A 21,815-nucleotide genomic window follows, 5' to 3' on the forward strand; every position below is an offset into this window, starting at 1 on the left:
CAAAACCTGCTTCTTGATGAGCAAGATGGTGAAGATCTGGATCTCCAAAAGGTGTGTAGTTTTTAAAATCTTATTGCAGAAGTTTCTATAATTTGCACTGTCATCTGTTTCTGGAATATTTCTTCATAGTGATCTTGTTAATCTTTCCTCTTTCTTTTTCTTTGTTTTGTTGTGCATATGGACAAAGAAAAGGCTGCCCTGGCTCGAGCTAATTTTTCTATTCTAAGGAAAGAAGCTCAATCTATTTTGGATTTGGTAGGTCTGTTATTACTGCTCTGATTATTTGGTGTGCAGTGTTGAAACTAAATGCATGAACTCTAAGACACTTAAAAAGGTTTCTCCCTATCATTCTTCTCCAGTTCATCTCATTTGAGGCATCTGTTTCCTTTTTAAGGCATGTTTTGTGATTTTTTTTTTAATTTTCTGAAACACTTTTTCCGGAAATATTTTTTTGATAGCATAAATTTATTCCCGGCGACATTAAATCCCGGAAATAATATTTTGCGGCGAAACCTACCCGCTGGAAATACTTAATGACGACGATAATTTAAAATCACTGGGAAAAATAATGATTATTTGCGGTGATTTATTAACTTTTTGTGATGGTTAATATCACCGCAAATAACTTTTTTCAGCGATTTTAATGGTAAACGAAAAGGCCATTTCTGTCGATTTTTTAACATTTGCGACAGACTAAAATCGCCGGAAATGATCAAATGCAGCGATTAGTATATGTATTTGCGACGATTTTGAGTGCTGGAAAAGGCCTGATTTCTTGTAGTGAGGTGACGCTTAATTATTGTTCGACATCTTTGAGAAAAATTATGAAAAAGCTAAGAAGTCCAGGTAAGCGGGGTTCCTATGCTAGACTTTGCATTAAAATAAAATGAACTGAGGTCTTTTTTGGAAAAATGTGCATGTTTCCTTATGAAAAGAAATCTGAAAACAATCTCAGATTTTTTTTTCTGCAATACTCATGAGATTCTGTTTAAGAATAAAGTATTTTCTGTCATAACTGGTGTAGACATGAGCTTATTTTTGGCATTTTGTTATTGAACTGAGACAAATGAGTAAATATGAAAATTTGATAAATTTCGCATGTGACGTGAAGATGTTCTGAATCTGTTTTGGAAAATATGAAATGATCTGAATATTCGGTACTCTATTTTAATATGATGTGGCATATGAAAAACCTTTGGCATTACTTTCTGATTCTGTTCTGACTCTGATATGGTGATTTTGATTTTGTTTTGCTTTGATGTGGCTTTGTCACGAGATATAATAGTAACCTCTGGCCTTGTCATGAGATATAATAGTGACCTCTGGCCTTGTCACGGGATATAATAGTGATCTCTGATCCTGTCATGGGATACAATAGTGACATCTGGCCCTGTCATGGGATACAATAGTGACCTCTGGCCCGCCACGGGATATAATAGTGGTTTTCTGTTCTGAGTGCAATCGCTTTGGTAACATGGTGATTTATGTTCTGCTTGGCTTTCCGCATGATGCACAACCCTACCACGGGGGTTAAACATGGTCTCTGTTATGATATGATGCTCTGATATGATATGATAAGATGAAAATGTTCAGTCATGTTGTGCCAAAGGAGTCTTTGAATATGAAAAGTTGGTTTCTGAATATGAAATATTTGAAAAGTCGCTTTGATTTTCTGATAATATGTATTTTTTGAGATTTGCATATTGATACTGAAATGTTTTGTTTTTGCATTCTGAACTCTGTGAAAATGCTCATGTTTACATACTAGTATATGTCCTCTACTTACTGAGTTGTTGATAACTCACCCCTTATCTCAAATTATTTTTCAGATGATTTTTGAATAGAACAGCTAAGGATCAGGATTATGGAGCACCGGTGAAATGATTATTTAAGCATAGTGAATTACTCATAGAAGATTTCTGAGAAGTGGCAGATTTTATTAAGAGACTTTGTAATATTCTGATGATGTTATATTTTGGAGTCTATAAATATATTGATGAATTGTGAGTTTTAAGTTATAGGGAGTAACTCTTCGATCCCTACGGGACCGGGGCGTTACAGCATGCCTGCTACATTTTCTCCAAAGGCCACCATTTTAGTTTATTGACTTCCTTGATGATCATACTGATGTGCATTACTCATGATTTATGTATAATAAGAGTAAAAATTTTCTGTCACGACTAATGTAGACATGAGCAAACTTTTAGCATTTTGTCCTCAGTTATGTAAAAAGAGCGATTATGAAAATCTGAAATTTTTGAATTGATTATCTGAAGATTATCTATTTATGTTCAGCACTTGTTTTGATATGAAATGTTGCATTTGAAAAACCTCTGGTAGCCTCCATTTGTATTGGTACTAACATATTTGTTCTGGTACATCCACTTTAGAAATAAATTGATTTTTTACGTGGTCTTTCCTATGTGTACACTTGGGACTTCGAGAACAATAAGAGGAAGATTCACATTTTATTTCTGCTCGGTTGGCCATCAGGGTTTGCATAACCCTACCACAAGGGTTAAACATGGAACATGTTCAATTATGATGTTGTTCAATTATGTTTAAACATGGAACACGTTCTTTGAACCTCACTCTGAGAATTTGGTAACATGTTTTATTTTGGATTTCATACTGACTCATATTTACATACTAGTATATACTTACTGAGTTGTTGATAACTCACCCATTATCTCTATAATATTTTCAGATGATTTTGATGATGCAACTGAGAGTCAAGATTAGGAAACATGGGCAGAGTTTAGTTGAGGATTGTATATTGAGTACCTAAGGGTACTGTAGTTGTGAGGGGAATTTATTTATTTTAGATGACATTTTCATTATGTTGATTTGATTTACTAGGAGATTGATATTATTATGGATAATTTGTGGAATTATTAATTTATCTTGTTGGATTATTTCATTGAAAAACCTTGTTGAGGATTTTGCATATGTTTGGCTGAGCTAGGTGAATTTATGTTTATGGAGTTTTGGACATTATATTTGTATTGTTGGGAGATGATGTTAGGTGATAGGTAGTAATTCTCCAACCCTTCCGGGTACGGGGCGTTTCACACAATCCTGACAAGCGGATTAACATGGCCTTTGATATTGATGTCGATATTGTTATTGTTCATGTTACTTCTTATGCCATTGGTGTTTTTGACTATTTTTTTTATCATTAAAGGTTGTATATAAAATCCAGCTTTGTCTTTTAGCAAGAAACATGACAATTTCTACATTATTTGCAAGCGCACTATCTCATGTTCTGGATAATATTATATGCTCACTGCTTACTGAATATATGAGATTACCTATTTATTTCCATATTATTTTTCAAATAAATTTGATGGTCATTTTACAAGAAATCTGCTTATTTGTGACCAGTTAATTACAACGAAATGATTATTTGTAACTAAAATTAGTTGCGAAAAGTCTTTTGGTTACAATAAATTCATCACAAAAACCCATTTTTGTTGTAGTTAATTAATTATGGTACCAGGAATCGATGGCATGCATGAGGGAGCGATTAGAAGCAAATATTGAGATTAAGTGTCAAGTGGCACCAATGGAATTGTCACGATTTAAGTATTTTCATCAAAGATTTTGGTTGAAGGATTCACCCAAGTCTTGGGCGTGACAATAGCTAGCTGGACTAGACATACTCTTTTGCAACGAAATATACATTTCATTGCATATAGACATACTGATCTTTTGAAAATACAACCCTATTTGCAACGAACTTCCATATTATTGCTAGCCTTATTTGCATTAACGACAATAAATCAATTTGCAATGATAAAATCTCATTGCAAAAAGTGACTATTTGCAATGAAAAAATCGTCGGGATAAACTTTCACCAATGCGGCATTTGCGAGAGTAGGGCAACGAGATGTTATTGTTGCAAATACTCGTTTGCAACAAAACTTGGACTTTTTGCAACGATTTTTTTCTTTGCAAAAAGTCATTTATGTTATAGAGGATCAATGTAGTCTTATTTCATATATATAAACAAAACCATATTCTGGTTAATTGTAATTCCTTTCTGCATTTCATCAAATCACTAAATAGAATGGCTTACAGTAGCTTAACAAGCCAGAAACCCATTGTCTGGATCGATGGCCTAGCTAGGTACTGAATCACTGATGGGTGAATTGGATTATAACTGTTCGGAACTGGTCAAGGACACCATGGGTTGTTTTGTGACAGGTATGATCACTTGTGACACCGGGTGACAATCTGCATCTTCTTCAGCTGCATGGTCTTGTTTGTCATTGCTTTTACCCCATAGAAGAACATACATGCCGATTATAACTAGGAGAGATCCCAGAATACTGTTCATTACCAATGAATAGAATGTTGATGAGTAGTCTATTTATCTGATAAGCAACAAATTATGTACGGAAATGTAACGTCCAAATAAAAGTCTCAACCTTCCAAGGTAAATTTGATCATGCAAGATAGAGAAATCAAACAGGGCTATAAATATCTGTACGAGGGGGGTGAATGCTGACGTGAAGAGTGGACCTCTTTGCTTGACACACCATGACATCGCCACATAGCACAGGCCTGACCCAACCATCCCCTGTGTTCAACAACAATAACGTCCTAGGTTTATTTAGTATCCCTAGTTTGTATTAAACGTTACTCAATATTAAGTAATGAGATACACACACACACACATGAAACACAGGCTTGAATCCTGAAAATTAAGAATGTCATGCTTTGCAACATTCGAATCTTAAAGAGAGTGCTTACAGAATATATGACACTTAAAATCTCTAACCTCCCTTTCAAAACCCACATAGCAAGGTCTTTCTCAATGATGAAACTCAAGATGGCTGATTGAATTGCACCAAACAAGTTTAAAAATGCTATGTTAGAATATTGATACGGATATCTTTTGCCAATTCTTGCTTGTATAAGGAACCATGAGGACCACAAAAGACTGCCAGCAGCCAAAAGTAACGAACCGATTGCCCACCTCACTGTCTTAGCAGAAACCATCTGATCGGCACGGTTTGGTTTGTGAGTTGTGGCTCGCAACTGTGGTTTATTCAGTGACTTTCCTTTGTAAAGGGTTAATACCAAAACACCTGCAATGCATACCAGACTACCTAACACCTTAGCTTTCCCGCCCTTGCTTTTCATTCTCACTTTCTCTAGACTGCAAAAGAGTTGCAAATGGTAGATTTAACAATTATTGTGGTATATGTTCTCAGTAACAAAAAATAATTGGAGATGTGTCTGTATTTACCCAAATGGAAGTGCCAGTAGAAATGTGTTGACAGGCACCATGTTGAGGAAAGCGCATGCGTAGGTAGCAGACGTGTATTGAAGTCCAAGGAGGAAAAAGTATTGTGTGAACGTTACCCTGAAAAGATTTAGAAATTGTTTAGGGTTCTCAATGACAGTAGTACTTGTAATGGCGAGAATTCAAGTTGACAAGTCTGCAGATCAGGCCCATCAGTAGTAGTGTAGAATGGCATAATTATACCCGACCAGAGCGCTGAAGAAAAGTTGACATAAGATACGAGCTGTAAGTTCAGATCTGCTTTTCCTGCAAGCAACCATTCTCCATTTAGTCGCTTTCGACAAACGCGTTCTAGAGTTTTAGGCTGCGTTTGAATGTTGAGTTAAATTTAATTTTTTATAAATAGTAATAAATTACGTTTGAAAGTTGAAAAAAGTTATGAATTTAGTACTTTTTATGAAAAGTTAAAAAATATTGTTAGTCTTACGTGTAAAAAGATTTTGAGTTAAGATGAGTTTAATAATTTGAGAGTTAGGTATTTGAATGTTAGATTCAACTTAAAATTAGACTGAGTTTAACTGAACTCAGTTGAGTCTTGCAATTATACGCAACCTTAAAAGTCGATCGAAGTGTGAATACATATGATAAAACCAATACGTTCAGGTTTGCTTTCCGCGTAAAGATTTATGTACGAGTAATGCTATAGTGAAATATGCAAGCATCGTGCAATCGTATTAAAAAAGAGTGGGATCAATTATTAAAAAATTAATTTTTTTATGTGGATCCCATAGTTATTCACTTTTTTTCGAAGTGATTATGCAGCGCTTGCACACTCACGACTACAACTATCGTTTCTTTTCCTTTTTTCCCCAAAAAGAATGAGAATTCAATAGTACTACTTTTCCTTTATGATATTAAAAAGTTAAGAATTAAGCAACAACGTACCTTTCCCAGAGGTAGGCAATGGGTGCCAAGAAAAATGCAGAAATGGACTGTCGGTATGTAACAATAATTAATTGGTTCATTCCTTCGTTAAGAACTTTCTTAAGAAGAAAATTCACAATAGACAATGCAAAGGTAACCGCTACCATGACAGCAACAAGCTTCCATTCTGCAAAGCTATTCATGATCTTAACTAGATGCATGCATGTACCAGCCAGCTCCTCTCTCCTCTGATCTGTTGCGCTTGGAAACATAATGCAGAGAGACATGGTTTTGTGCAGCTTGTATATATAGGCAAACCACCTCCCCAAAAGGGGGTAGACATGAATAATAATATTCTGCATAAAATCAACCCTTTTGCCATGCATGCATCTTTAAGATAAATACATAAAAATTTTATGGCCCGTGCGTTAGGTAAAGTTTTAGCATCAATTGCTAACCTCATCTTAATGCATCATGGTTACACGTACGTTCAGAGATTTATCACTAGTCCCGACTTTATTCATTTAAATATTAACCATTATGAGGATAGTATCACAGTGATACTATCACTATCTTTACGCCACCCAGAAGCTTTTCTGTCTATATTATATTATTATAACTAGAAGTGGCCGTAAGCATCGGAAAGTGGCGGAGGACAGCCAGCGGGAGTGCATCATTAGAAAGTGGTGACAGATATGCCTAAGCATGCATTCTTTTGGTCTGGATTGGAATCTGATACTTGAGAGAAACGAATTGAGTACCATTGCTGTAAGCATGCATCATTACTATTTACCTTACTTAAAAACGCTAAAACGAATACAAAGCAAAGTTAATGGAGGATGCCTGCTGGCTGTACCTCTTATGCACAGTTGGAATTATTGGTTTTTAATATTCACGACGCTCGTCGCCATTGTCTGAATACAGGGCCGTATCAGCTTCCACTAGGCCATGCTTAGCTAGGCAGTTGCGTAAGCTCCCAAGTGGAAGAAGGTCCAAAACAAATCCTGTAGAAAAGCTAACCTGCTGTTCTTTGGTATTGTCTTCATCTGAAATAGAAATTACAAGTGTGAGTAACTGTTATGTACAGCTAACATCATGGCTGTCTATTCTGATGCTATACATGGAACATAATTACTGTCTATTGTGCTATATATGGAAAATAAGAAAGTATACAAAACAGAGTAAAGAATTAATCATGAGAGGAAATCATGGGAGAGAGGATCATGGTTGATAGATCTTATCTCTTCATCCCCCCTCAAGCTCAAGGCGGTATTGGACTGATCAAGAGCTTGCTTCGATTTGGTAGAAACTTGGCAGCACACAATGGTTTTGTAAATATATCGGCTATTTGATCTGGACCAAAGACATGTTCAAAAGAAAGAATACCACAACCAACTTGTTCCTAAACAAAATGAACATCTATCTCAATATGTTTTGTGCGATGATGGAAAACGGGATTCTTGGCCATGTTGATAGCACTGATGTTGTCGCAATATAATGTAGGAATAGGAATGAAATACCCAATGCTTTTCAGAAGGTGCATAAACCACATAAGTTCAGCTATGGTTGATGCCAACGCACGATATTCTGCCTCCGCTGTGGAACGAGACATAGTAGCTTGCTTTTTAGCTCCCCAGGATAACAAGTTATCACCCATATAGATAGCAAACCCGGTTGTAGAACGTCGATCATCCCTAGAACTTGCCCAATCAGCATCACAAAAGCCACGAAGTGCAATAAGAGGTTGTACAAAATTAAGGCCAATACTAAAAGTTCCTTTGAGATACTGAAATATACGCTTAACGACGATGAGATGAGTGTCCTGAGAATTTTGCATGAATTGACAAATATTGTTGATTGCATAGGAGATATCAAGGCGCGTCAAAGTGAGATATTGTAGTGAACCAACGAGGCGCTGATAGTAGGTTGGATCATATAGGAGTGCACCCTCATTAGCAGTTAACGAAGTACCAGAGGCCATAGGGGTGGAGACTGGTTCCGCACCAGCCAGACCAAATTTGTAAAGTAGAGAAAGTAGATAGCGGGTCTGAGTGACACTGATGGTCGACTCAGCTCGTGTAATTTGAAGTCTTAAAAAGTAATGAACATCCCCAAGATCCTTCATTTGAAAAGCATTAGAGAGGTGAGAAATAAACTTGCTGATTTTTTAAGGAGAGCTCCTTGTTATAAGTATGTCATCGACATAAATTAAGAGCACAATTATATCAGAACCTTGACGCCAAGAAAACAAGGATTGATCATAGGGACATCTATGGAAACCCATTTGCTGCATATAATTACTGACCTTCATGTACCAAGCTCTTAGAGCCTGTTTTAATCCGTAGAGAGCTTTATGCAGTTGGCAAACATGATGAGGATGAGATGAGTCTTCAAAACCAGGTGGTTGAGATAAATATACACACCCTTGTAAATCACCATGAAGAAAAACATTACTTACATCAAGTTGTTTAATTGACCAGCCTTGAGACAAACCAAGCGTGAGAATCAATCGGATGGTACCATTTTTAACCACTGGACTAAATGTTTCATCATAGCCCAAGCCAAGAAGTTGTGTGAAATCACGGGCCACTAGTCGAGCTTTATACCGTTCAATTAAGCCATCAAATCGTGTTTTAATTTTAAACACCCACTTGCTGCTAACAAGGTTCATTTCTGGTCGTCTAGGCACCAAAGTCCACATGTTGTTGCTATGAAGAGCATTAATTTCAGCTTGCATGGCTTGCTGCCATTTTGGATCAGTGAGAGCTTGCTTATACGTTCGAGGCCCTTGTGGTTGGTTTGCAAGATCAGCTAAAAAACATGTAGGTACAGGATGTCTTGAAGAGAAGAAAACTTGAGGCTTTAATGTACCTGTTTGAGCCCATGTGACCATTTGGTGAGTTCGACGTGGAGCAGATTGTGAGATCTGCTCAATTACTGGAGAAGACAATTCTAAAGCATCATGAATGATAGTGTTAGTAGGAAGCTCCTGGCTTGGTAAGGACTGAGGCATGATGCAGAGTTTGGAACAATAGGAGATGAAAGATGCACATGGTCAATGTGATTAGCAGCTACAGATAAAGAGTCCGATAGAATAGATTGCAACGCAGCAATTTGAAGAGGCCTGGGAAGAGCAGGAACTTTGAAGGCATGCAAATCAGATTTAGTGGACCCTTGTGTAGACCTAAATGGAAATGTTAATTTATCAACTTTTACATGTCGAGAGATATATATGCGGCCTGTTTGCATGTCAAAACATTGATACCCTTTGAGATGTGTAGAGTATCCCAGGAACACACAACGGATGGATTTATAGTCAAGTTTAGTCCTTCCAAAAGGAGTAAGTAATGGGTAACATGCACACCCAAAAACTCGTAAAAGAGTATAGGATGGTGGTGATCTAAAAACAAGTTCATAAGGAGACTTGTTACCAAGAATTTTAGTAGGAAGTCGATTGATAAGAAATACTGCAGTGGTAAATGTAGGTGTCCAAAATCGTGGCGAAATGGAGGCATGGGCCATTAACGTTAAACCAATGTCCACAATATGTCGGTGTCCCAGGACATGAGAATCTGTGAATAATGTCATGGGCTAAAAAATAAGCTTGTAAACTTTGGTTAACAAATTCATCGTCGCCATCACTTTGAATTATTTTTACACGAGTATTGAACTGGTTAACCATTCATTGAAGAAATGGAGGAAATATAGTAGCTACATCAGATTTACGAGTCATAGGAAAGTGCCATATGTATCAAGAATATTCATCGATAATGATTAAATAAAATCGAAACCCATCATAAAAGTCCCCACACATCGGTATGAAGAGTATGTAAAAAAGAAGTAGCATATGTCTCTCGCGAGTGAATTGGCAACTTTGTTGGCTTACCCAAAACACAGCTTTCACAAAATGAAACATTTTTATTCAGAGATGATAAACATAAAAGTTGAAGAATTCGAGATTGAGGGTGTCCAAGCCGAGCATGCCACAAGTTGCTAGGTGCTTTATTTGATAGCAAACCAACTAGAGAATTTGAATGTTGCCGTAATTGGATTGGATACAAGCCATCGACCAAGGAGCCCTTAAGTAGCACCTACTTCATCCTCATGTCCTTAAGAAGAAATCCCCAAGAATAAAAAGATAAAATAACAGTTTTGTTCCCTTGTACATTGAGAGACAGATAGCAATTTCTTTTTAATATCAGAACGATAAGAACAAAATAAGCTTAATATCAGTTGCAGGTAGTGAGACTTGTCCAATACTAGGTATACTTAATCCATTTCCATTTCCAACCATAACAGAATCATTTCCAAGATAAGAATGAATACCTCGTACTTCACTTGTATCAGATTTCATATGATGATTTGCACTAGTATTGGGGTACCAAGTATCCTCTGTAGTATCGACAACTTGTAGGGCATCAAAAGCTTTGAATTGTTCTACTTCCTCATCTGAGGCAAAACAACCATCTGCTTTGTGATTCAAGCCTCCACATCGAAAGCTGGTTATGCCTCCACATCCGCGACCAGTGCTGTCTTCCACCACGATTTGACAAAGTTTGAGTGAAATTTTCAGCATTACCTATAGTTGAGCGTGAAGAACGAGCATCTTTGTTTCGTGTTTGAGAAGTGAGCTAGTTTTGTGAAATATTACGACCATGAGAACCATGAGCTCCATGAGACCTTGTATTGGTTCTGCCACGATTTGTGTAAAAGCAACATTGGGAGAAGTTGCCCGTGCTGCTTGAAGACATATTTCAAAATCATGTTGTTTGCCAATGACCCCTTCAAGAGGTGGAAAAATATCCCGAACATTTAAAGCTGCTACTATAGGATCAAACTCAGATCCTAAGCCCCGAAGAATACTATGATGAACTCATCGTCATCCAATGGCTTACCTACACCTCAAAGAGACAAAGCCAGAGATTTGGCTTTGTGTAGATAACCCTCTAAAGAGGAACTGCCCTTGTTGAGCGACTGCAACTCGCCCTTCATCTGTTGAATACGATCCCAAGTATGACTACCATAAAGAGTCTCCAAAACACGCCAAGCATTAGGGGAGGATTCACTATTGATGACTTGGGACAGGGGACCATCAAACAGAGAGCTATTGATCAGATGCAGCCATGTAGCTGCTGCTAGGTTGGCTCGAGACACACCATCTTCACCGATGATGGTTTGCAATGGGCAGGGAACCTGATTTTGCACATAACCAAGAAGACCATTGCCACGCAGAATGGGAATGACATGTGCTTTCCATAAAAGATAACTATTGGAGGCTAGCTTAATAGAGATATCAGGTAAATGAGTATGAGAAGGTGAAAATTCAAGAGAATGAGAATTTGACACAGGAAGAATCAAAGAGGTAGAAGACCCCATCGTTGGTGATAACTCTGGGGGTGCTAATACCATGTAGAAAAGCTAACATGCTGTTCTTTGGTATTATATTCATCTTAAATAGAAATTACAAGTGTGAGTGACGGTTATATACAGCTAACATCATGGCTGTCTATTCTGCTATACATGGAATATAATCACTATCTATTGTGCTATACATGGAAAATAAGAAAGTAAACTAAACAGAGTAAATAATTAATCATGAGAGGAAATCATGGGAGAGAGGATCATGGTTGACAGATCGTATCTCTTTAAATCCAATGCATATTTCTAAAGAAAAAAGCTCCAATTAGAGAAAATTGATTAACTCAACGAGATAACATAAAAAATATCATATAGATATTATGTAATTGGTCATCTATCTAATTGATTTATATATTTATCTCTTCATCTCATAACTAAACTTTTATTGAACGTTTCTTGTTGTATGGTTTTTCTTTTGTGTCGAATCTTTTGACTTACTATAAAGTCCTTTATTTTCATATTAAGTCATTGATTTATAAAGATCTTAGTAATATTCCCTACACTACAAAAGAATGGTTTTTTGGAATAAATTTTTCATCCCAAAATACCACAATTTTGTCCCAAAAGGTTATTAGAGATGAGAAATTTTTGTCTCTAATTTGTCTCAAAAGGCCTGTCTCAAAAGGTTTTTTTGGATGAAATTGGGCAGAATTGGTCGAAAACATTTGAACGAGATTTTCTTTAGACGAAGTGTTTTTGTTCCAAAAAATCGTTCGAATGGAACATTTTATGTTCGAATGGCCTGGAATATGTTCGAACACTATCGAAATTTGATTCGAATGATCAAATTTATTTGATCCTGTTTGAATGGACGGAGTGTTCAAACAATTTATTTCTATTCGAACAGATACATTTATGTTTGAACAAAATTAATCTGATCAAACACGATTCATATACATTCGAATTGAAAATATCTGTTTGAACAGGTGGTTTAATGTTTGTGTTCGAACGATGTATGGTATATTCAAATAATGACAAATGTGTTCGAACAAAATATTATTTGTTCGAATGTTAAGACATGCAATTTGTTCAAACGAAAAATTTATATATTCGAACATAATTGATTGTTCTCAAGTCATTCGAATGGTTTTGGTTGCTAGTTCGAACATAAGCTAAAATGCGTTCGAAGGTTAATAAATTGTACTTTACCTTTCGAACGGTACTCATGATACATAATTCTTAATTCAAAATATGAAACTAATATTAAATATTGTATTAAAACATCACATTTGTTTAAATGTTCAAGTCAGAATAATAAAAAGACAAGTAAAGAAAATAAGTTTTAGGATTGTGGTGGCATAGAGTTTTGGGACATCACTGATTGCTATTGTTCAAATATTTTGGATTGAATCTCCAGCTTGTTCTGCATGTTTTGTTCTAATATCGCCTCTAAATTCACTGTCGGATCTAATTGAGTCTGCAACTCTCTTTGCATGGACCTCAAATGTTCTATCTCGAGCATTGCTTTCTCTAATTCCTGAGAGTTGTTATTCGATCTAACTTGAGAAGAGGATGATGATGTTGAGGAAGGTTTCACGCAATGTCTTAAGCCCCTCAAATATCCAGAACGTGGTCCAAGAACTCGAGAAAAGATCTGAACATCGTTGACAAATGATTTATCAGATGGAGCCGCAATAGTTTCCTTAAATGATCTCGTCTTGTCCTATAAAAAAAAAAGATTAAAGATAGTATAAATAACAAAAATATTATTAGACAATACAAATAAAAAATTTAAACTTATATAATTTGCTTCTACTTCAGAACTGGTCCAAACACCATCACTATTTGTATGTGATTTAGCATACAATTGGGTCAGATTATAGTCAGTAGGACTTTCTTGTTCATGCAAGAGGAAAATCTATATTATAACTTCAATAAAAAATACCTATATGTTAATATTTAATGGGGACTAGTATAACATTATCAATTTTTTAGATAGTCAATGAAAAATTTTAATTTATATCGTTAAATTTCCTCTTTGTTTTGTTCACAGTACTCTATTGTTCAAAAAAATATTATTACTATATTTATTTAATGCATCTATCATATACCATAAACGTATACATTAGCATGAGCTTTTTTGGCATGATAACATTTATGTTATATGTTTCTAAATATATATATATATATATATATATATATATATATATGCTACTATTAGAACTTTTTCTTTTAGAATTCCATTACGTTTGAGTTTAGACGTTGATGATGACACAAAAGTTTTCTTTTGTCCATCTCTTTTTCATTTCCAGTGCTGGTATTGAGACATTAAGTGACTTGAATTCTCATCGTATTTTCACATAATAATTATTTCACTTACTCTCATTCTAAAGGTATAGTTGATTTATGTCAATATCAGTTTAATATACACCACAAAAATTATAAATAGCCAAAAATACTTTTCATAAAAGGTTTGTATGATGTGAGGACCTTGCCTAATCAAAGGGATGCATGAGCGGCATAGAATGAAAGAAACAGATTAACAAAGATGCAGGCAAACGTAATCGCAAAGAAGGCAATCAGGCGAGCAATATGTTATGGAGAGTAAAGGCAAAGGATGAGAAGCACAAGCAAGCACGTCAAACGTCACCTTGGGCGAGCAATGATCAAGGCAACGTTGTTTTGGGTCCCTTTCTTTTTCCTAGGCAAAATGGCTTTAAGACTCGGGTTTGGATTTTACATCATATGTAAACAAGCACCCTACACTTGGTTTGTGCTTCATGAATGCTAAGTTATGGTCCAAGCTCATAATGAGAGGGAGGACGTGAGCCATATGCCTAGAGACTAACAACTGATTTGCACTTGAGAGATATAGTCGAGGTGAAGCAACGATTTCGTATAGTGAGAATGGTGTTTTGGTGGTTGTTGCATGGCTACTGTCGACCATTTCCTCTACATGCAAGTTTGATCATGATAACAAAGCATGCAAGTTTTATCATGAATGTATGTATCTATGATAGTCAAGATATGTAATGACCTATGTTATGATATGCATGATGGTACCATGAGGTAAACGCATATTACATTGTCATGATAAACACACTAGTAGCGCACTTTAGTGTTGTCATCCTTATGTATGGATTTCTAACCCTATGCCACAGGTGAAGTCAGATTCTCAAGATTACTAACTCACATGGTCAAAAGTGGGTATTACTGGCAAGTAAGGAAAGTGCAAGGCAAGTTAAGACATTCAGCATGTTTCGTGTACATGTCTAGTTATGTATTTATGAGCATGCAGTCTTTTCAAGAAAACCTTATGTTGATATTATATTTATTGTATGATGTACCTTCTAGCCGACCTGCTCTTATTAATCTTCGGACCAAACTTGGCCTCATCTCTCGATACAGTTTGTAGGGGCATATTAACACATAATACAATTTAGAAGGAAAGAAGGAAACTTACCTTGTGAAGAACCAAAGGGCTACCTCCCATATAAAGAACCAACAACTACAATCATATTACATTCCTCCATGAATCGTTCAACAGTCAACCCATCTCCATGAATCATGCAACGACTAACACAAAATGCAATTTAGAAGGAAAGAAGGAAACTTACCTTGTGAAGAACCAAAAGGCTACCTCCCATATAAAGAACCAACAACTACAACCAGATTACATTCCTCCATGAATCGTGCAACAGTCAACCCATCTCCATGAATCATGCAACGACTAACATTATTATTGTATTGTAATTGCTTTCCATTTCTACAACGTTACGTTATGTATCCTAGGTCTCCAATCGGTACAAACTCTCATGTATTGATGTAATATGCTAAGTATATAAATAAAATAGACTCTCAAAGGCTCTCACGTTTGGAGAGGCATTTCATCAAACAACATGTTATCACTATTTTCATGGTACCAGAGCCCTTGTGAAAGAAGAGAGTTTTCCTCCCATGGCCACCATTGCCCTTAACGTCGGTAACTCTGTTACCTTGCAATTAAACACAACCAACTACCCTCTCTGGCGAGAACAAATCCTGGCCTTGGCTAAGAGCCAAGACCTTGTAGAGCATCTCATCGATGCATCCCCACCCCCAGAAATCATCCTTAACAGTGAGTTAGCCCCTGGTTCGAGCAAACTTGAACCTAGTCCAGCCTTCCTTCAATGGCGCAAATTGGATCGATTGCTCTGAGGATGGATTATCGGGACACTATCTGAGGAAGCCCTTGGCCTCGTTGTAGGACTTGATTCAGCCCATCATGTTTGGGTGGCTCTCAAAGTGGCATACGCCCATGATTCCCAAGAACTGTAATTCCACCTTACACAACAGTTAATGTAACTACGCATGGAACCATCAACGCCTTTGGGTGATCATCTTCGCACATTCAAAGGCTTGTGGGACAACCTCGCTTCAATCGGACGCCCTATGCAAGACAAAATGAAGGTTTTTTCGTTGCTGAACAGCCTCGAAGCCAAGTACGAGCCTTTCACAACGGCGATGTTGAAACCATCCATGCCCTCCTACACTGAAGTGATTCCTATACTCCAAGGGTATGAAATCCAATCAACCCTTCATGATTCCACTAACAATTTTGCTCTCTATGAACAAAGAAACTCGAACTCCACCAAGGATCATCGTCGCCCACCTCAATCGGATCATCGGAACAACAGCCGATCTTAGAAAAGGTCCTCCTCGAAAGGTCAAGGGTTTCAACCCTCTAACCAGTCGGTAAGGACCTATTTTGGAGATGGCTCTCAAAACATGTGTTTTGCACAAAACAACAATGGGCCGTACCCACGTGATGCTGATGACTGGCCCACTAACAAAGGCCACAATCCTATTCGCACTGAAAATTGTCAAATTTGTGGAAAATAAGGCCATGTTGCTCTTAAATGTTGGAACTGGTTCAATCACTCTTATCAACTTGAGGATATTCCTAAGGCCCTTGTTGCAATGATCCTTGAGAATTTTTCTCATGATGCTGAATGGACGACTGACACTGGTGCATCTACTCATATGACTGGCAACCTAGGTATACTAAAAAATTTACTTCGCTATTTTGGTAATGATGCTGTTATTATTGGAGATGGTAGTTCTCATGCTATTACTCATATTGGTGATACTTATCTTGATAATGGTACTACTAAGATTAAATTATGTGATGTTTTATTAGTACTTGCATTGGCAAAAAATATTTTATTTATTGGGCAACTTAACAGTGCTTATACTTATAACTGCAAATTTTACAGTGTTGATTTTTTTGTTAAGGAACGAGAGACCAACCGCGTCCTGTTGACCGGACGACGGAAGGGTAACCTCTATGTCGTTTCTCCTCCTTACGAAGCTCATTTTTCCACTCAATTATGGCGTGTCCCTGAAGATGTTTGGCAGCAGTGCTTGGAACATCCTCAGGCATCTTCTTTACAAGTCCTAAAATCTAAAGGGCTTATTCAAATTTCTGGTTCTAAGAAAACTTCTTCCTTTTGTGAGAGTTGTCAATTAGGCAAATTTTGCAAACTTCCTTTTTCACCTTCTAGCAATATTACTCATAATGCGTTTGATAAAATTTATTATGATTTATGGAATCCAGATCATGTAGTTTCTATTGGTAAATTTAATCATTATGCATGCTTAGTTGATACCTTCTCTAAATTTATGTGGTTTATTCCTTTACGTTGATGCCTTCTCTAAATTTACCAAGTGAGAAATATGTTGAGCGTCAATTTTGTAAAAATATTAAAAATTTTCAAACTAATGGGAGCGATGAATTAGCTAATGTCTAATTTACATCCCATTTACAAAAGTAAGGTATTATTCATCATTATTCTTGTCCTCATACTCTTGAACAGAATAGTATGGTTGAACGATGTCACCGTACCATTCGTAAACTTGGGATGACCATACTTTTTCACAGTGGCATTCCAAAACGCTTCTGGATTGAAGTCTTTGTCATTGCCACTGTTCTTATTAATATGCTCCCTTCCACCACCATTGCACCCTTCTCTATCCTTCACAGCACCTATCCTGACTATAGTTCCTTACGTGTGTTTGGCTCAATATGTTTTCCCTACACTTGGGATACGAAAAATAATAAATTTGATCGTAAAACCTTACCTTGTGTTTTTATGGGTTACAGTGATAAGCATCAAGGTTACAAATGTTACCACCCTCCCTCTGGTCGTACTTTCATCTCACACCATGTTGTGTTTGATGAGCCCACATTTCCGTTTAAACAGCTTGGTAACCTTCACCTACCTTCACTTACCGAGCTGGTCCTTTCCACCTTTGATATGTGGATTACCCCTTCTACCCCTTCTACCCCTTTATCTGACTCCACCATACCTGAACCTTCCTAATCCACCATAGCGGCAGATATTCCTCTTCCACATCTGTCCACTTCAGCCCCTTCCCCTACACCTGATGCACCCTCCATTAGTGCCAATAGTCTACCTATATCTCTGTCTTTATCAATTGATACTACCACGACTGCGCCCCTACTACCCACTGACCTTCCCACCATTTCATCAGTGACCCCTACTACCACCATTGTCACACGCTCCAAGTCTGGTATTTGTAAGCCTAGGTCCAAATATGCTCACTTGCATGACCGTGTTTCCATTCCCGTTGAGCCTAAATCTAATCGCTCCACACTTAAACATCCCGGTTGGTTACAAGCAATGCATGATGAATTACAGGCCTTACGTGTGAATAACACTTAGACTCGGGCTCCTCGTGATTCTACTATGTCTATTATAGGTTGTAAATGGATTTTCAAAAGCAAACTCAAAGCTGATGGCTCCCTAGATCAGTTGAAAGCTTGATTAGTAGCTAAAGGTGAAACATCAAGAAGATGGCATAAACTACCATGAGACATTCTCTCCTGTTATCAAACCAAGTATTATCCGTATTGTAATCACACTTGCTCTCATCAACCACTGGAGGATTCGACAATTGGATGTCAAAAATGTGTTTCTTCCCAGTGATCTTCAGGAATCTATTTACATGGAACAACATTTAGGTTCTATTCATTCAACTCATTCTTCTTATGTTTGCAAATTAAATAAAGCTCTTTATGGTCTCAAGCAGGCTCCCCGTGCTTGGTTTGACAAATTTAGCAGTTTTTTATTAACTTATGGCTTTCTTTGTAACACTGCTGATTCTTCATTATTTGTTTGTCATTCAATGCATGGTACTCTTATTTTTCTCTTGTATGTGGATGATATTTTATTGATTGGCTCCTCTACTGAGTATCTTCTTGAATTTATTTCCACTCTTTATAGTCAATTTGCCATGAAAGAACTTGGTTCTCTACACTATATCCTTGGTATACCAATCAGTTCAGCCACTGATGGCCTTACCCATGATGCCAAAGACCAAAGGACTTGCCTCTCAGACACCCTTCTCTGACCCTGCTCACTACCGCAGTATTGTAGGTGCACTCCAATACCATACCCTTACCCGTCAATACCTTAATCTTACTCATCCTGACCTCTCTTCACCTATTGAAGCAAATTATAAAATGGTCAAGGGCATACTTCGGTATTTGAAAGGTACTATTGACCTTAGTCTTCATTTTAGTTCTCATTCTACACTTGATTTGTATGCCTTTTTCTATGCAAATTGGGCAGGTTTTCCCATTACTAGACGCTCCACCACTGGCTATTGTGTCTTTCTTGGAAGCAACTGTATCTCCTGGTCTGCAAAAAAAAAAAAAAAAAAAACACAGTCTCTCGATCAAGCTCTGAAGTTAAGTAACGAGCAATGGCCCATACAACTGCTGAGCTAAACTTTGATATCGTTCTTATTACGTGATCTGGGCATTCACCTCACCTCCACTCCATTGTTACCCCATGATAATATTAGTGCTCTCTACATGACTGTTAACCCTTTCTTTCACGCTAGGAGCAAGCATACTAAAATTAATTATCACTATGTTCATAAACGTGTCGCTCTTGGACTCCTTCATACTCGGCATGTCTCAACCTCTCATTAAATTGCTGATATTTTTACTAAGCCCCTTGGCCGACCTGCTCTTATTAATCTTCGGACCAAACTTGGCCTCGTCCCTCGACACAATTTGCGGGGGTATATTAACACAGAAGACAATTTAAAAGGAAAGAAGGAAACTTACCTTGTGAAGAACCAAACGGCTACCTCCCATATAAAGAACCAACGGCTACAACCAGATTACATTCCTCCATGAATCATGCAACAATCAACCCATGTCCATGAATCATGCAACAGCTAACACTATTATTGTATTGTAATTGCTTTCCATTTCTACAATGTTACCTTATGTATCCTAGGTCTACAATCAGTACAAACCCTCATGTATTGATGTAATATGCAAAGCATATAAATAAAACACTCTCAAAGGCTCTCACGTTTGAAGAGGCATTTCATCAAACAACTTGTTATCATTGTTTTCATACATGTTTCTAGTTCATGCACTTTTGCTATCTCAATTTGGTCTCATTTTACTCAAATTTTTGGAATTTCCTACTGTATGGCACTAGGTTGGAGGGAAAAGTTGCTTACTTGGTGGTCTTTTCATCAAGAGCATTTGCTTGCTCAACTAACCCCTTAATCCTTTAGAAACTATGTTTAGCTCGGAATAGTGCTCAAGTGGTTGCTAGAAGTTAACTCACTTTTAAAGCCTTCCAGAGCATTCCCAAAACATGCATATTGGTGAAGGCCAAATCTCCATTGATGCTTCAATGGTAATTTGCCCCATCTGACAAAATGAAGCTAAACATTAATAACAGTACTTCAAAAGCAACCTAAGGCTTGTTGGCTGTGGTGGTGTTATCAGAGATCATTCATGGCAATTTATTCTTGCTTTTTCATGCTCACTAGGTTGTGAGACCAATATCTTTTCTGATCTTTTAACCTTACATGTCCGTTTGCTACTGTGTTGTCAACTAGGTGTTCATGAAGACCCAATTATTAAAGACAAATTATTGTTACTTGTTCATTGCTTTAGCCACAAAAGCCAACCTCAATGCAAATTTTTGAACTTTAGCATGATATTCTTTTTTTAATTATCTATATGGACTTTGAGACTTTGCAAGCATTTCAGGAAGGAAATGGTCTTGCAAAATTGGGTGCAAATGGCTGCATGCCTCCTCCTTCTCATCAGCCTCTTGACTTCCAAAGCATCTTTATGGTGTTTTTCTAACTAATAAATTTATTTGCGACAATAAAATCGCAGCAAATACTTATTGTGACAACAATAATAGCTGTTTTAATGGCTTTTTGTGATACTCCATATGATATGGATAAGTGTAGGTGGTACATGAGATCCCACATTACTTGGAAATAATAAATTTACTCTTTATAAGGTTCCAATAGGACTCTAATTATTTCATTGATTAGTCATTTTGGAGTATATGTCATGTGGTTTGAGCCTTTCATTGAGACGTTACACATTTTGTGGCGGAACATCATTTGTAGCAACTAGAATCGCCGCAAAAGTCAATTATTTGCAACCAATTGTGAAGCAATGCAATAGATAGCTTTGAGACGCATTATTACCATCCCCCTAGCAGCAGAAATTAATGGACGCAACAAACTTCTTGCGGCACATTCAGTACTTTTTGCGACGACTTAAAATGTCACAAAAAGCCATAATTTTTGTAGTGATATATATATATTAAAGCTGGTCTTCCAAACTTTAGATTAAAGGATCTTATATTTTTTCAGGTAGTTTTTCTTCGAGTTTATTTTCTTGTATAGCACACACATGTATGACTAGTCCTCTACGATATTTCATAAGCTTGATTTGGGATTTATTTATAACGCCTAAGCTTTATCTTGTAATAAGGCATTCTTTTGTCAAAAGTGAAGGAAATTAATGAAATCTGGAGATACCATCTATTTTTTTTAGAATAAGAAAGAATGGTTTTCATAAAAAATGAAAGTCATCTTCTTGTAGTTAATGAATTTCTAAAAAATTTCGAAACAATTAACCTACGATCTACTTCTATGAATTAGGGGAAAAAATCGATCTAGTATATAGTGTTGAACTAGTTTTCGTACTTGCTCTCCTAAAATTCTAGCATGAATTTCCCTCCTATAGAGTTGCTTTGTTAAGATAGTTGCTTGATACAATTACATCTAGACACGAGAACACTAGCATTGGTTTATCTATATGCATATGCAAAATCACATCTTTTGAAGATTGATTTTGCGTATCAAGAAAAACTCTCATATTAAATTATGCATCTTTGAGTTAAATAATAATAAAATATTATTATTTCATTATTATTTATTTTTT

The 21,815-nt window shown here is 36.7% G+C and overlaps 1 protein-coding gene across 2 annotated transcripts; it reads right to left on the bottom strand.

Moving 5' to 3' along the window:
- Positions 1 to 4,019: 4,019 nt before the first annotated feature.
- Positions 4,020 to 6,444, bottom strand: LOC109001379 (WAT1-related protein At3g30340-like). Of its 2 annotated transcripts, XM_018978630.2 has the most exons (6): positions 6,197 to 6,444; positions 5,495 to 5,557; positions 5,255 to 5,371; positions 4,756 to 5,164; positions 4,431 to 4,582; positions 4,020 to 4,331 (listed from the first exon to the last, which is right to left on the bottom strand). In XM_018978630.2, the coding sequence occupies exons 1-6, from the start codon at positions 6,394 to 6,396 to the stop codon at positions 4,157 to 4,159; spliced, it is 1,116 nt and encodes a 371-aa protein (XP_018834175.1). In that variant the 5' UTR covers positions 6,397 to 6,444; the 3' UTR covers positions 4,020 to 4,156. The 2 variants fall into 2 exon arrangements, with proteins under 2 accessions (XP_018834175.1, XP_018834184.1); XM_018978639.2 differs by lacking the exon at positions 5,495 to 5,557 and having other exon boundaries at positions 4,153 to 4,331; positions 6,197 to 6,423.
- Positions 6,445 to 21,815: the final 15,371 nt, after the last annotated feature.

This window comes from Juglans regia, chromosome 12 (assembly GCF_001411555.2).
Source record: "Juglans regia cultivar Chandler chromosome 12, Walnut 2.0, whole genome shotgun sequence".
NCBI lineage: Eukaryota > Viridiplantae > Streptophyta > Magnoliopsida > Fagales > Juglandaceae > Juglans > Juglans regia.